The sequence below is a fragment of the Arachis ipaensis genome, chromosome B3 (assembly GCF_059453495.1).
Source record: "Arachis ipaensis isolate K30076 ecotype BB chromosome B3, ASM5945349v1, whole genome shotgun sequence".
Classification (NCBI taxonomy): Eukaryota; Viridiplantae; Streptophyta; class Magnoliopsida; order Fabales; family Fabaceae; genus Arachis; species Arachis ipaensis.
Window position 1 is genome coordinate 2,458,091 of NC_142438.1, and position 17,106 is coordinate 2,475,196.

General features: G+C 30.4%; 3 protein-coding genes across 4 annotated transcripts; 2 read left to right on the forward strand and 1 right to left on the reverse strand.

The window, feature by feature from the left end:
• The first annotated feature begins 1,660 nt into the window (after positions 1-1,660).
• On the forward strand, positions 1,661-2,858 carry LOC107629311 (stress-response A/B barrel domain-containing protein At5g22580). Of its 2 annotated transcripts, none has more exons than XM_016332071.3 (3): positions 1,661-1,912; positions 2,244-2,383; positions 2,490-2,858. In XM_016332071.3, the coding sequence occupies exons 1-3, from the start codon at positions 1,910-1,912 to the stop codon at positions 2,680-2,682; spliced, it is 336 nt and encodes a 111-aa protein (XP_016187557.1). In that variant the 5' UTR covers positions 1,661-1,909; the 3' UTR covers positions 2,683-2,858. The 2 variants fall into 2 exon arrangements, with proteins under 2 accessions (XP_016187557.1, XP_088365056.1); XM_088508930.1 differs by lacking the exon at positions 1,661-1,912 and adding an exon at positions 1,960-2,172.
• A 752-nt stretch (positions 2,859-3,610) lies between these two features.
• Positions 3,611-4,922, forward strand: LOC107629309 (uncharacterized). The gene is made up of 2 exons (XM_016332069.3): positions 3,611-4,513; positions 4,596-4,922. The coding sequence occupies exons 1-2, from the start codon at positions 3,802-3,804 to the stop codon at positions 4,682-4,684; spliced, it is 801 nt and encodes a 266-aa protein (XP_016187555.1). The 5' UTR covers positions 3,611-3,801; the 3' UTR covers positions 4,685-4,922.
• Positions 4,923-7,872: 2,950 nt separating this feature from the next.
• On the reverse strand, positions 7,873-9,865 carry LOC107629307 (DUF868 family protein (DUF868)). Its single transcript, XM_016332067.3, has 2 exons — positions 9,252-9,865; positions 7,873-9,160 (listed from the first exon to the last, which is right to left on the reverse strand). The coding sequence occupies exons 1-2, from the start codon at positions 9,499-9,501 to the stop codon at positions 8,403-8,405; spliced, it is 1,008 nt and encodes a 335-aa protein (XP_016187553.1). The 5' UTR covers positions 9,502-9,865; the 3' UTR covers positions 7,873-8,402.
• Positions 9,866-17,106: the final 7,241 nt, after the last annotated feature.

Consider the following 17,106-nt stretch of genomic DNA (forward strand, 5'->3'; position numbering starts at 1 on the left):
GGATAGCATGGCTGAGGGTTTGCTTATAACCCCTCCATCTATGATTAGGGCAATGGATTGGGATCATCAACATGAACATCACACTGCTTCTTCTCAAATACACTTCAATCTCTGGACATACTAAATTGCTTACCATTTGCTACATCAATTATTATTCTTATTGCTGATATATTTGGGGATTTTAAATTTCTAGTAGGCACATCACATGCCATATGCATTATATAACTTTAATTACTATGTTACTCTTTATATTTTTATTAAATTATAATTAAATTTTTACAACATTTTTTTTAGTTAAATTTTTATATTATTTTTAATTTTATAATTAAATTATTTTTAATATAAAAAATATTAGAGTTAACTGAATATTAATCCATTAATTAAAGATATTCACAATTAAAATTCGAATGAAATCTTTTATTATATTTTTTTAGAAGAAATAAATTAACGTTTTTTATATAAAAAAATTAATTACAAAATTAAAAACAATATAAAAATTTAATTAAAAATAATAAAAATCTAATTACAAATTTAGTAAAACTATAATATCTAAACTCATTATATATAGTGTTGTTGGAAATGAACCTAAAGGGGGCTATTGGCTATTGCTTGTTTGCTTAGGGTTGGTTACTCTGTACACTCTAAGGTTAATTTAATTACTTTAATTCGAGAATAGATTCTCTCAATTATTAAAAAAAAAATTGAGAGTGTAAAATGTAATTTCTAATCCTTCATTATTTTTTCTCTTATATTTATTTTTTGTCCCACTTATAAAATTAATGGTAGAAGATCACACTTTACTCCCTCAATTGTTAAAAAAAATTGAAAGGATGCATTCCCCTTTAATTCTATAAGACTAGTTTTGTTTTCGTTGTCTTTAGGCGTTAGCCTAGCTATCTAGCTCCGTCAACAGTCAGCACAAATAATGCATGGTCATAAATGTCTTTTTGCTCAATATATATTATACATCACATATAGTTACTGATTAAGACATATTATTATTACCAGTTTCATTATCTTAAAACAATCATTAGTTATTCAATACTGATATTGGAAACGGGACTTTAATTACTTAGTAGCTAGGCAACTTTTCTGAAGAAAATTATGAGAAATAAAAAATGGTTGATCATTAATACATGGTTGGTTGAAGGCTTCAAGCTTTGTATACTCCTTTAATTTACTTTTGTTACCATGCTGCTTTGTTGGTTAAAAATGAAAGTTGTCTAAACTCTAAAGCTATATTTCATTTCTTCTTTTTCTTTTTGAACTGATGTCTAAGTAAAGCTGTTTTAAAGCTTAAAGTAATTAACTCTTTTAATTTATATATTTACATCATGCACTATCTTTTTATTTTGACTTTTAGTTTTTGAAAATTCTCAATCATTACAGTATTGTATAATATATGAAGATAACTCAGACATCATTATAGTTTAACTTATTCACCTGACAAAGACCCTTATAGGTTGTAGCTGGTGAGGCCAAGTTTTTATGTTTTTAAATACTTCTATACTTCGTTAAATAATATAAGTAGTTAAATACGTTACATCATGTGATGGATGGAGAACTCAAATTATTATTTCCATGACATTATGCTTATGTCATCTCATTGTATAATAAATAAGAAAAATGCACATTTTAATTAATATAATCTTTTTTTTTTTCGATTCCCCGTTTCTCATGTCATGATAAATATATATTACAAGTCCAATAATTTCCTCATGCAAGCAAATAGAGAAGAAAGCTAATATATGAAGCAATAGGCTTTGGCCTTATATTATCATAATGTTCTGTGTATGTCTGGAAACTTGATAGATGGGAAAAAGACATGGAAGGGTCACTGCCATATTCATGTGCAAAGGATTGAAGCATGACAAATTTTACTGTGTGATTGGCAGAAGAAGTTGCTCAAATGGTGGGTCTATAGACATATATGAATTCAGTAGGAGATGTTGTCTCCTAAAAGATTTTATGTTCACTGATTGATACAAAAAAAATGGTGAAATGAGTCACTAGAATCTGACACTGGACAAAAATTTGGAACTGTGATGGTTGACGACCAAATTGTGATAAAATATTAGCTGCATATCTTATTAACTAACTTTGATATTTTATATCAAGACTTATAAAACTAGTTATTACATCACTGGATTTGAATATAGAAAAAGGACAAAGGTACCAAAAGAAATAATCCTTTTTTTGCATATCTATATATTTGGCTACTTGTGACTGGTTTTGCTTCATAGGTGTGGTGTTGCAGAGACATGATGGGGGGATTCAATCACTATGTTGTTGTGAAGTTCAAGGATGGTGTAGCAGTTGAAGAACTCACTGAAGGGTTGGTGAAAATGGTCTCAGGGATTGAGCATGTTAAGTCCTTCCAATGGTATGGTTTTTACTTTTTCTGAAGATTTTTATGATGCCTATGTATAATCCTTTCGGTATCATAGAGAGCATAGAATTCTCATGTAATTTTGTGTTTGTCTTAAAAGGGGAAAAGATATCGGAGGACCTGATTTTCTGAGACAAGGCTTCACTCATGCTTTCTTGATGACTTTCAATGGGAAAGAGGAGTTTGATGCATTTCAGAGTCACCCAAATCATGTTGAGTTTTCCAAATTATTCTCACCTGCTGTTGAGAATATTTTAGTGCTGGATTTCCCACCTACCATTGTCAAAGCATAAGCATATGATATGATCCTCAAGAATGAAGGTTTTTCAAGCAGTTTTTAGAGTCTCAGCCTTGGAAGTGTATGCTTAATGATAAGCTCTTTTTTCATTTCCCTTCTGTTTTAACTTGATGGTAAATTTGAAGGAGTTAGTACTTGATAATAACAATGATTCTCTTCCAATTTCCACTACCTTCTGATGTTGTTCCGGCACTTTTTCTAGGCCTCCATTGTCCATGAATAAAAAGTAAATCAATCACACACACACAAACATATTATTGTAACAGAGAAACTAGTAAAAAGTAAATCAATCGACACACAAACTAATTCTCTTTTTATTTTTCTAGAGAGAGGAGGCCTCAAATTGCATCTTCCACTTTTCAGTTCTTGACTAGATAATTATTAAAAAAATGACATTCTGCATAGATGTTGAATGATTGCAATTCAAAATAGTGTTAATTGAACTGCAATTATCATATAACCATTTAAGTATCTAAATCATTGCTGATAAATTAAAAGAGAATACCATAACAAATTTTGGTCAGGACAATCATTCACTGTGGGGTGGCTAAAAAAGCCTAAACATAAAAGCAACACTAGGAAGGCAAGAAATGATTATCAATGGTTAAAGAAATTGAATCATGCATGACCTGATTTGAAATAATTAACACTACTTTATGAAGGATATGACCTCAAAAGTTCCACTTCATGTCAAGGAATGGCAAATAACAAAGAAAAAAGAATTTAACTTTGTTGGCCAAAGATATACCAAAGCAGTGTAACCTTTATTTCTGGTACAAACAAAAGAAGGAAAAGCAAAGCCATTAAACCAAACCATTCTGCCACTTGGAAAGCAATTTGGAAGTAGCAAATTGGGAGTTCAGTGTTTTGATTTGCCGCAAAAGAAGACAAAAATTATTATTAGATTGTGTTTTGAGTATGCTTTTAGGTATTAGAGCATGATTAGTGAAGGCCAAGAAAATTAAGTAGCTTTTTTATTATTTTACAAGAAATTTTGTACACTATAATCCAAAACATGATATCAGAGCTTCTCTAGTTCTAAACTTTATGCCTACCTATCTAGAAAGAACTCAACACTACATAATTTCATAAGAATCAAGAAAACAATTTTTACATGAACATGAACATGAAGGCATCCAAGGAACTACACCTTCTTCGTTGTTTTCTAGTATTATGCAGTGTCATGTTAGGTTCTTCTATAGCCAACCATGATAAGAAAGACTACTACTGTGGTAATATCAGAAGAGCTCAAACACCTTTCTTGAATCCCAGTCCTTCAATGTTAAGTAGCATCATCTTGTGCAGATCTCAGAACCTCTACTTCAAAACTTCCCTTGGCCTTTTCCAAGTTTCTTCAGTTGATTTAAATGGTAGCTTACTAACTATCTCTCACTCACCTTGTACTTCTTCTCTCCAATACCTTTCTCCTCTGGCTGTCACAGCAGGTTTACCTTCTCCACCAGAACCTAACTCACTTATTCTCTTCAATTGTTCAATCACAAGATACCCCTTTTTGCCACTCTTGAAAAACTGCACACACATATATAAATGTGGAGGTGCTGAAGAGCATGAGAAAAGTCCTTATTCATGCTTAGTTATTGAAGACCTTAAGAAAGTGGGTCTGGGTTTTCATCCTCGAAATTTGAACTGCTCCCATTATACCTGGGCACATAAAAGTTCTTCACATGGTGAAGATCATGGAGAATTGAAGTTTGGAGCAAGGATATCTTTCAACACTCATGTGCCAGATATTTGTAAGGGGTGCCAAAAGCCTAATGACACCTGCGGTGCCGGGTTGAATTGTTTATGCCATGCAAAAGAATGCAGTAAGTCCTACCTTGAATGATCTTTCCCATGTCCAAATATTCTTAATTTTGATTCATTTATTGGTGCTATATGATTTTGCAGAAGACAAGGTCATATCCGAGGTTGGATCCATAACATTTACTGGTACCGTTTATTTGGCTTTGCTAGTTAGCTTTCTCTCATTGGTTTAGTAGCTTTCTTCTTATGGTATGTCTAACCAAGATTATATGTAAGGAGTGAGTAGGGAGTACTTAGGTAGTTAGGTTGGAGTGCTCTGTTCTTATATAATTATTTGCTATATGATACTTTAATCTCATCTATTGAATGTAACTAGTACATAACAGAATTTAAGGGTGACTAGGAGGGCTTCTATTACCTGCAACTGCAGTTTAAAACCATAATAACAGCTCGAGTGCCACTTCCTCTCTTCATCATGCATCACATTGATCCTTTTTTCAGTTAGACGATAATACGTGGCATAAATGATGCCATTATCTAATTGAAACATGTAATCTTTGAAGTAAGCCTATCCTTTACATAAATGCAGCAAGGACATGACAAGTACCGGGAAAAAAGGGGATCAAATTGTTATTTGTAATCCTTTATTAGCAGTGTCTCTTGCTGCCGCAGCATCTCTGATAGAGTTGTTGCATCTTGCAAGGAAAAAGTGACCAAGCCTTGAAGGTGCTTCCACCATGTTTGGCTTAAAAAGATGTTCATTCATTTCAACAAGCATGTGGTGGTCATTTAAGGTCCTTGTAAGTTGTAAGTGCTTCAACAGCACTTTGAATGAAATGTGCATCGTACCATGAGAAACATCATTGAATATCCCTTGGTCAACATTTTGCATTAAAGCATTCATATCATATCATAAGTTGCTTGGGGCTTGGGCTTTGATCCATTACCCCCATCACTCTTTTTTCATATCCCTATTTGGCCCAAGCAAAAGCAAGAGTGTATTATATTAGCCAATAAAAATGAAATTAGGTTAACCAACTTGGGTTGGTCGAGTGGTTAGCTCACTCGTTCACTTAAACAAGTGTTGGGGGTTTGAATCCCGCCTTGTGCATGCAGCAACCCATTGGCCAGCGGCAGACTCTACGGATTTGTCCTTGATCTGTCGAGTTGGGGGATACCGTAGATAACAAAAAAAAAATGAACCTAAATAAATGTCAAAAATTTGAATCTCCTCTAGAGTGTGAAAATTAAGACACACTCCATGCTCTATTATTGGCATCATTAATAGACTGAAAATCTCGCATCACCTTCACATGCCATCTAATTTGAGCTGGACGCACGCATTCATCCTCTTCCGTACTCTCTCACAAATGCTTCTTCTTCTTCTTCCCATAATTTCCATAATCCATCGCTCTAAAAAACAATGTCAATTTAAGTTTTCAATCATACAACATTCATTTCCCAGTTGACCACAATTCAACATTCATTGATTTCATATATATCATTTAACAAATACATTCCGCTAATTTAAAATTAAAGCAAGACTTGAGTATAGTTAATCAACATTAATTGGCACCTATGATTTTGACGAATTGATAAGAAAAGACAACGTGAAACATGATTCAAGTCAATCCAAATGATTGTATGCACGTCACTGTTAAACTTTATCATATTTTTGTCATGTCATACGAGTTCAAATTCAAATACCAACTACTTCAACTACTGCTTATAATAAGCACAAAATTCGGTCGAAATTACTTTAAACTTATAAAATAAAATATTACTACTAACAAATCAAGTTAGAAACAAATAACTCGCAAAACTTGCTGGATTTACTTCCTCCATTATTTTTATTGAGATACTATATCCATAATTAGGCCCAGGCTAAGAAAAGGAAATTATTTTAATTGTAAATCATAGAGCCACGTGATTTGAGTAATATTGCGGATCCTTTTCAACTTAAAGGTGATAACAAACCTAACTTAAATAGATTTTCTTCTAAGTCTAGTGGAGTAGCTAAAAAATCAACATTTGAAAAATATAGCAAACACTAATAATGATGCAATGTGCATGCTTCACTACTTTACCTATACAATCAAAATTATCAAAATCATTCACCCAACTTAATTAGCGTACACGCTCTTCTTAAGAACATATACAAATTTTCTCAACTCACGGAAACAAACATCCACCAACCAAAACATAAATACTAAAGAAATATATGCACTAAGATGCAAGACTTGTTTAATTTCTGGCATTTTCATTATTACTTGCATTCTATATATAGTTCTTAACTTGTAATTACAAAGCATAATGGAAGCATTCTCTTAGGTGAGAAATACTATAGATGCACTCATCTAAGTGTTTCATTGGTTTTTTACGGTATCTCCCAATTCGATAGATTAAGGATTAATCTGTCGTAGATTGAAATTCCGTTTAAAAGTTTGTTGCTAGCAATAGACTGTTGCATGCACAAAGCAGGATTCGAATCTCAACACATAATTAAGCGGACTAGTAAGTTAATCAGTAAATTAATCCAATTTAGTTAAATTAAGTGTTTTATTTTAACGTGCATAATGGTTAATTTACCCGTATTTTACCATGTCAGCACAAAAAGTGAGTAGTAATAATTGAGATTGAGAAGAGAATTGAAGGGACCGGAGAGTCATAAACACATGTCAAGGTATCTGAGGACAAAGGAATAGGGCCATCATAATTCATAAGTAATCAAAGGTTCCACCACGCCACTAAAGACAAGACTATTATTTTAATTTGTTGGAGTTTCGTTTCAATGATCTCAATGTGAAAATGACACCCCCCAAAAAGACCAAACCTTAGCTTATTGTTTTTGCTTCTAAATTTATTCATATCATATCATGGTAAGCGTAAAGGCCCTCTAATTTACCTTATGGATGGCCTTTGATTATGGTACTTCAACTATATATTCATATCACAAGCCAATGACAATGCATTATAATTTCGGAAAGTTTTCAAGTATACTGCTACACTAATGTTTCACTAATTTTTAACCGTTGATCTTAATCATATATATTATTTATATTTTTTATAATTAAAATCAACAGTTAAAAATTACTGAAACACCAGTATATCAGTACACTTAAAAGTTTTTCTATAATTTATACCTGTCTTGTACTTGGCTTCTTTAGTGGACAGTAATTATTTAAAAAGGAAAAAAAATTAAAAAAATCACTCTATCTTTTTAAGGTGAACATTACAGATAGTTACAAACAAAATTGCAAACTACATGGTCAAGATATTGTTCATCATGGTGTTTTTAAATTTTTTGACAAATCTTCATAGATATTCATCATGTCATGATCCCCAAATAAAGCTACATTATGCATTCTCTTTTTCTTAAAAACAGAGGTAAAAAAGTAAAATAATATTAAGAATTTGGACATTTTTCTCCAATGACAGAACTCTAATATCTTGCAACATTCAAGGGAATCATTATCTCACATGTCAGAAGGGAAAACAAATATAGACAAACAGAAGACTTACTGCAGAATAATAGCCAACTGTTCTGAGTTCTGTTGTCATAAACACTAACTAAATTTTCTGTAACTCTTAAAACTGTTGTCTTCCTCTTTCCCATGAAAACATTAATGACTGTGTACCCTTTTAAGATTGAAAGGCAAAACTAGAGTTAAAGCAAGTTCCTCTTTTTCCTTTTCAAACAACTCACTAAGAAGTAAGAACTAAGAAGAACTTGATAAAAATTAACAAGGTTAAACAAACAAAAAATCCAACATCACCGGGTAAGTCAAGTGATGAGATTTCAAATTAAAAACCTGTACTAAAAAGTGACTCCAATTTTTGAATTGCATTAGTCGAATTTCTGATAATAGGATCCGACTAACAAAAATGAAAAGAAACAAAAAAAAAAGTTCTAATTAGGATGAAGAAATAATTTAGTGTTTTTGCCTTAGCTTATGAGGTCTTACAGGCATAGATCAACAAGGAGAATTCAATTCTGTCTTTATCTTTGTGTGGTGTCTTCTCTTCTAACCACAACCTGCTATCTAAGCCACTTCTTGTTCTGAACATAAACACTGCATAACCAGAACCTGCATTTGCATTCGGATTGAAGAACCAATCATGAACATCCCAAAGCAAATCCACCAGCAACCCATCAACAAAAATTGTTTGGTTTCCTCTGAAATTCCACTGAAGCCTCTTCACGCGGATCACTGTCTTCTTATCAATGCAAACAGAGAGAACAGGGTGAGGGTGAGGATGGTGGTGGTGGTGATTCTTACTGTGCACCCCTTCTTCATTCTCCATGGTGCACCTTATCAACACATCATGAAATGTTCCAGTTTCACAGAATTGAGCCTTTGTTGTGTACTGTGTTGTCCCTGAACAATGCTCTCTCCTTGATAGCAGCGATGTTTTCGTTACCATGGAGTTCGATTTGAGCTTTTTTGAGGTGAATTCCTCCGCCGCGTCGCCGCCGAGGACTAGGCCTACTTCTGAGTCAACAACGATCACCAAATAGAAACCTTCAACTGGTTCAGGCCCAGATTCATATCTTGCATTTGACAGGTCCCAAAACACTTCAATCTTCGATGATGATTCATCACATAACTCAATCAATTTGCTTCCTTTCTTCTTCCTAAAGAACCTTGAATTTGTGTTGAGCCTAAACGTTGGTGGTGCTGATGAAGGGTCATGAACCTCATTACTACCTATCTTACACAAATACAAATATAATTACTAAATGAAAAAAAAAAAAAAGATAAATACAACAATTTTGTATGTGTATGAATAGATGATTACCGAAGCTTATGGTGAGTCCTTGGTTGGAGTGGCTTCTGCACCATGTGACAGTGAACAAGAGCTGCTTCAAGGTGGAGAGGACCAATTTGTAGACACTGGAAACTGAGTTTTGGATTGAAGGTGATGAAGAAGAAAGTGTTGTTTGGTTAATGATGCAAGGGTTGTTGATTGATGCGTAGCTTGAAGAACATGAAGTGTAATTAGACACATTCACTGCGTTTTCACTGAAACAAGATACTATGTCCCTCATACTGTGTGGGAAGGCACAAAGATCTGAACTTTTTTGTGAAGCAAATTATGGGTCTTTCTTGTTTTTTGGATTCTGTGAAGGAATCATGAGCACTAAGAACCATGAAAGTGAGATCAAAGGTACATTTCTCGTTTTTTTTCTTTCTAAGTGCCTTGGGGGGAACTCAGAGGAAGGTGAATTAGAAGAAGGTGGTTATGAAATGGTTTTTTTTATTTTATTTTATTTTATTTGGTCCTGACAGGTCTAATGCCATTTAACATGACACAAACTCTCTCTCTCCTATCTCTTTCTCTCCCTTGTGTCCATCACTCTGCATCTTATTATTCATTTATTTATGGAAAGGGAAAAAGATTAGGAGATTGTTGTGTTATGCCAGTTAATACTACAATTTTAAAAATGTAAAAGAAAGGGAAGCAAAAGCAAAAAGGGATGCCTAAAAAGTTTGATCCTCCTTGTAATACTATTTGTATATCAAAATTTTCATTAAAATTAATTATTAACATATTAATTTATATTTATATTTTAATATATAACAATGTTAGGGAAGAAGAGAGTATCAGCCAAAAATTAGCCAAATACTTCTGGATGAATCCAAAATCTCTATGTGAATGGTGTTTATGCTAGACATTAGGATGTTTCTTTTTTTTATAAATTGGATGGTTCTGAATCTATTTTTTGATTTATGATGTTTTAGGTGTTTGGAGAGGGAAAAAGGGTAAAGAGACAAAAGTTAATTGAATCAGTTTTCGTTATTCACGTTGCAATGATACTGAACGTATCTCTTCCTAATTTGAATGTGGTGAAATATTTAATAACCAATATTTTAAATCATAAATAAATAAAACTAATTACTATATTTAAAATTAATTAAGTTGTTCTATTTTTAGCTGATTTAGAGTTGGTTCTATATACTTTTCCTTTAATATATATTTTATACTAATAATTAATTTTAATACACATATAATATAATCAATTTACATTAGTTATCTTATATGTCACTAAAATAATATAAAATATATATTAAATACATATTAAAAACATGTAAAATAATACAGTCTATATAAATAAATTTATCGTAACTCATTCGATAAATTCTTTTTGTACACACTACATTTTTATATTTTGAATTATCACTATATGTAATACCATATAAATGTTCTACTTTTGGCTTTAATATGTGTTACATTAGGTTTTGCAGTATTAAGAGCCGCAATTGAAGAGAAACTTTAATCACCAGTATCATTAGTGATTAGGTGCTTTGGTTAGTGGCCAAGATTTGAAAAAAAAAAAAAAGGGAATAATACAACTTAAAAGGGAAAACGCAATTAAAAAGAAAAAAAAATCCTTTTTATTTCTTACCTTTTTACTACTCAATCTACTTTCCTTCTTATTTTTATGAGAAACAATTAATTATTTAAAGAGACATTTCTGTAAACATAATTTTAATTATTAAGTAGAAAAATCATTATTTATTAAAATTCTAAGATATTAAAAATACTAGGCAATCAATTCTTTTTTTTAACCAAATCCAACAAAATCAAATTTACATATGCATAATTTTTTTTGTAAATTTTTTTTTCTTCTTTTTTTCCTTTCTCTTTTATTACTGTCATAGTTCTCGTCATGATCATCATTATCATTTGTTCTTTTTTGGCATTCTACTTCTTCTTTTTCTTTTTCATTCTTCTTCTTCTAAACAATTAGTTTTTAAGGTAGTCATTGTTATTGTCTTCTTCTTCTAAAAAAATAAAAAATAATTACAATATTTTGTTTTATATGTTATTTTTTCTGCACAATTCTTCTTTAACGTCGTTATTGTCTTCTTTTTCTTTCAAAAAAAAAATAAAAAAAAAAACTATAACACTGTTTTATGTGTTATTTTTAAAAAAATTTAGTGTCAAAATTTAAAAAATTTTTATGTCATGATTATAAAATTTCAGTGCTATTTTTTACAAAAAAAAAAAAATGTGTCTGATTTTATGCACATGTCTAAAAGCAATTTTATTAAATTTAGGTCAACTTAATTAAATTTAATTAATAAAAATATTTAAATGTATAGCACGGACTCTTAAATATATATACTCTTTACTTCATTCAATATTTAAAAAAAATATTTCGGAAGGTTTGTATGATACCATATCATTATTCTTTTTTCAATATGGAATTTTGAATGACAACTATTATAAGTATTTCTTGTGTACGTAACTACAATTATTAGTTTGTTGGGTATTTGTGGACGTTTCTTATTAATACCAAAATTCAGAATAAAATAAAATAAATAAAAAACAAGTGTTTTGAGGATAAGTATAACACCACTCTTTGTACGTCCAAATGTGATTAAAACTCTTTGTGCTTCCAAGTGTGAGTCTAGCTCACACCATCACTTCAAGCCTAAACTTCTATACTTGTTTGGTGAAGAATGAAGAAACTAGAAAAAAAGAGATATTGAAGTTAGATATGCTAAATTTGCCATTACTAGGGGCCCCTCAAGTCATCAACCGTGGATAAAACTCTCTCAAATTTGTTGATATTTCATTATGGGACCATTGAATTGAAGCTAAAAATGTGATAGGGTATATAGATTTGTCATCCCCTTTTCTTTCTTTCTGGTGGCTAAAAAAACTTTACCTCTTTCTTGTAATAACCACCAACACAATGCAATAGGGAAGCCATGAATATGTGATACTGAATATTGGTCCCACAAAATAAATTTGCTAACTCCCCCCTCCTCCCAATGCAAACTCATATAATAGCTAGTAATGGGAGCATATTTCACTCATTATAAATTAATAAATAATTTCATTCCAAGGGTATTTACTATTCTCATTTTATTTCTTTATTGACCCCTAACACTCCTCAATATTTAATGTGATGCATTCTAAAGAGGTGTGACTATTTTAATTGGTTTCCGGTCTGCTCTCGTTACACTCTTTAATACATAAAAAGAAAAATCATGTGGTTGCAGTTGTAGAGAAAAAGATAAAGAAAAATAAAAGAAAAGCATTTGGAACAAGACATGCCCATGCATGAATTATTAATTAAAAGCTTAGGTCAACAGATCCAAGTCCCCCTCTTTCTCCCTATTTTAAGTAGTTTCTCCAACCAAAACCATATATATATATAGATCCAACATCATGACTTCTTCGCATAAATAAAATTGAGTACTAGACAATTTTATTGGCAAGACTGAATTAATTAAGTAATAATGAAATTTCATCTTACTTAACAATATTTTTTGTTAGAGAGGAGTGGTACGTTAAATTAATTAGAGGGGAAAATAAAAAATAATCCAGAGAGAGAAGAAGATGGTGATGAAAGAGCAGCACACAAGGTGTTATCATTATTATTATTATTATTGATTGAATGCTTTCTCTTTTTGAGGTACAAAGCAGTGTATGAGGGCATATTGTTTGGGTCATGGACCCCATAAACTAAGGACTTATGGTCCACTTGATGGGGCATGCATGCTCCTTCCTCATTATTCATTTCTCACCCTTGCTTATGCTAAACGTAACTGCATCTAGTACCAATAATCACACTAGTTATAAAACTAATTAGAGACAAAGAGGAGGGGTAAGTGGCTAATAATAATATTGTGTGGTTATGTTTTAATTATATTTGCACTATTAAAAACCAACTTGAGGTTGAACATTGAAATTAGTCGGTGCTCCTATGTACAAGAAAATTGATTTTTTTTTTATTTTAAGAAAAAAAATTAAGAAGAGGTAGAAATAAAAAGAAAAACCACATATAAATAAAAAAAAGAAAAAAGTGAATATGAATGCATGCTGCTTGTGAAACTTCCTGGAGTGTAAAAGAAGGCATATGCTAACAACTCTTCTTTTCGTTTCATTTCAATATAATTGACAGTTTTTAACTTTCCCCAAACAAAGTGGAATAAATTAGATTCCTTATTCCTTCCCAAGTAGTAACATGTTTCTCTCAAATTAAATTAATAAAAACAAAAAACCATGCATAATCAATAACATATAAGAATTTCATAATTTCATAGCTAAGCTAATAGCTGTAGCTGATGGCAAACAAACACATGTATATGTTTTTCACTTCATCAATAACCATGAATTATTCATTCCTTCACCCTTTTCATATTACGAAAGTTCGTGGTGGTGCAACTAGCTAGCAACTAATATATTATCGATAGAGACTAAAGATCCATGGTAGGGACTGGGACCTAAACCGCAATCAAATCAAATACATCTACCATGATTAACTTAACGTACTATGATCTTAAAATTTTAATTATATATATCATATTAACCTATCTTATAATATCAATATGAAAACTCAAGAATGTCACATAAATTTATACCGTTACAAAAACAACTTTAACTTGTATGATATAGACCCCAGTCCCTTCACTTTAATTTATTCATCTTTTGAATGTTATTTTCCATCCTCTTGGTGTAGAGAACAAAACTGATTAGTTCTAATGGATTAGAATTGAAACGGAAAGTGAGGGTGACAATTCAAAAGGGTAGAATGGAATCCAACTGAAAAGTGAAACTCTTTGTGTCTTGGCCTTATGTAATACCCAAGAAATTCTCCACAACAAAAACTGGGAGCATATTATCTTTTACTGAAAGAGAAAAAAAAAAGGTTGGTTAAATTCTTTTTTGATGTGGCCATGAGAGTTTTAGAATCCTTTTGTTGATGAAAGTTGAAGGAAGCTTGGTACTACCGCGAGAATGTGAAATATCACATGTTGGACCAGCCAGCCAGCTAGATAGATAGATCATCCTCACAATCAATAATAATTAATCTTTTCTTTCTTTTTCTACTTTTTATTAATTGTTTTGTTTTTAATAAGGGGCCTATGTTGTTCAATTCAAACTACTTCAAATAAAAAGTTAGACAAATTTGACACTAAAAAAGTTAGTAGTAATATTTAATTACTACTAAAATTTCAAAACCACAAATAATTGTGGAAGTAATTGATGCTAGGTAGAAAAAAAAAACAGAACTTGCCTTATTTAATATTAATTAATTATCACAATAATTAATGAATGTTAAATAAGACAAGTTATGACTGTTTTTTGCTGATTTTATTTGATTACCAAACATTTCTGTTTTGAGATGGTAGAGAACTAATACTGCGTTTGTTTACAGAGACACAAAATTGTGTTTGATCGACAAAGGAGACATGGACAGAGACCGTGTGTCCAGAGACACTGAATTAGTGTATTTTGTGTTCATCCTGACAGGAAGGACACGGAAACACTAACAAGGGACACAACTTATTTTTTATTTTTTCTTTTTTTATTTTTGTTAATTTTTTATAATTATATATTTTATTATTATATTTTTCATCACAAATTTTTTAATAAAAAAATAAAAATAAATTAAATTTTTATAATTTGTTCTAGTCTATCACCAAACAAAATATAAAAACACAAAATTTTATGTCTCTGTCCATCAGTGTCTTGTCTTATCCTGTCCTCAATGTTTTGTCCTATTCTGTTCTCGAAAACAAACGCAGCCTAAAAGACTGAATAATCCAGTTTCGTGTTTATTTTGATATGTATGGTTGTTGAATTAATGTAACTAACAATCCTAGACGACTACCAATGAATTCAGTATTAATATTCCATTTAAATGAACTTAGATTATAAATATGCATAGTATTTAATGTCACCACTATTGCTATATGGACCACATTCTTTTAATTTATGAGACGAAGGTTTTGGTCGCAGGTGGCCAACAATATCCATAGTACATGAAACTAGCTATAGTATTATTAATCTACCTGTCTATATATATGATGCCTGCTTTTTTCTTTCATTGAAGTATATATAAATTCAATAAAGCTTAGGCGTTAAAGTTTTCTTAAATTTATTTAACTAAGTCATAGCATGTTTTTCCTTTTTTTTTTAATTATTATTCTTCAACGTATTATTTTCGTCTTTTTTTTCTTCTTCAACGTCTTTTTTTATTTAATTTCTTTTTTTCTTTTTTATCATCTGTTATTATCATCATCTTCGTCGTCTTTTCTTCTTCTATATATATTCAAAAAATTAGAGCATAAAAATTTTGATACACAATCCATAATTTTTTAACAGATCACATACCTAAATATATTGACATCCAACTAAAAAAATAGGCATAATACAAAAACCTTAATACACAGTTCAAAAAATTTAGTATATAATATAAAAATTTTGGTGCACAAAACAAAATTTTTTAAAAGAGTATATGTTTAAAATATTGATATTCAAGATCCAACCAACAAAATATATTAAAAAATTTTGGTGTATGATATAAAATTTTTTTACGCACAACACATAAATATTTATGCACTGCACAAAATTTTTAAAGAATTACATGTCTAAAATATTGACTAATCTGACCAACAAATCACATTTGTAACAAAAAATTATGTACTATGTGCAAAAGTTTTAATATTATGTGTGAAAATTTTTATGCTATATTGATAAATTTATATTTTGTGCAAAAATTTATGTGTTATGTCAATAAATTTGTGTATTCTTCAATAAAAATTTATATGCTGAAAAAATACAAAAAAAAAAATAATATATACACACTTTTTTTTTTGAATTTGTACCAACTTAATTAAATTTGATTAAAAAAATTTGTAAATATAATATCATCTATATAAATAATAGGTTGGCAATTTTATTATTAGGGTAAAGCTGTACTTTCAAAATCTTTATACTTTTATCCCAAAACAATTACTACATAAAACTTTACAAATATATTTGCCTGTTATTTACCAGAATAACTCACATACTACTACTAATAATTAAAACCAAACTCTCATCCTTTTAGAATATAAGATTTCTTACCGATCATATATACCAATCATTTTTGTCTAATCATTAGTGTATGTGGAATATATATTAAAGTAAAACTTGAAGGAAACTAACTCTTTATTTATGCTGTCAATAATAATGCTAACTGCTAAGTTTTTCTTGATCTCATTCTTCTATTATACGCTTGTCAGAAGGATATTACCGACATAATTTGGATACTATAGCCAACAGCGCTTATGAATATGATTTCTCAGAGAGAAAACATGTGATTAATAAATAAACAATTAAATTAAATGGATGTGGGTGAACAAAAGAAGGCAGAGCAATTTCTTTTGATTATTTATTTTTATTAAATTTAATGCATGTTTGTTTGCATATGGGCACATATGGCTATTTGACAATTACATTATTCTAATCCTGCTTGCAATTGGTGATCCTGACAAGAGATTTTGCTGTATTCATTATTTATGGATATACATAAGGCTTTTGACCTTATAGCCAACTAAGGACTGACAAATAATTTCTTTTTGTCTTTTAAATTTTCTTTTCCTAAAATATTAAGTCCAGACAAAGGAATAGATAGAGTAAAGATATATGGTAATACAAAAATTATATATATAAAGTCAATTGACCTGAATCTCTTAAACTAATTTTTCTATTTTCTTTATTATATGTATTTTCTTAACTGTAATTACTAAATTGTTAAACTAAAAAATTTAAGAGTAAAGTATCGTTTTTGTCCCAACGTTTAGAGTAAGTCTTATTTGTGTCTCTAACGTTTAAATTGTTTGTCCTATTTGTATCCTTAACGTTTATA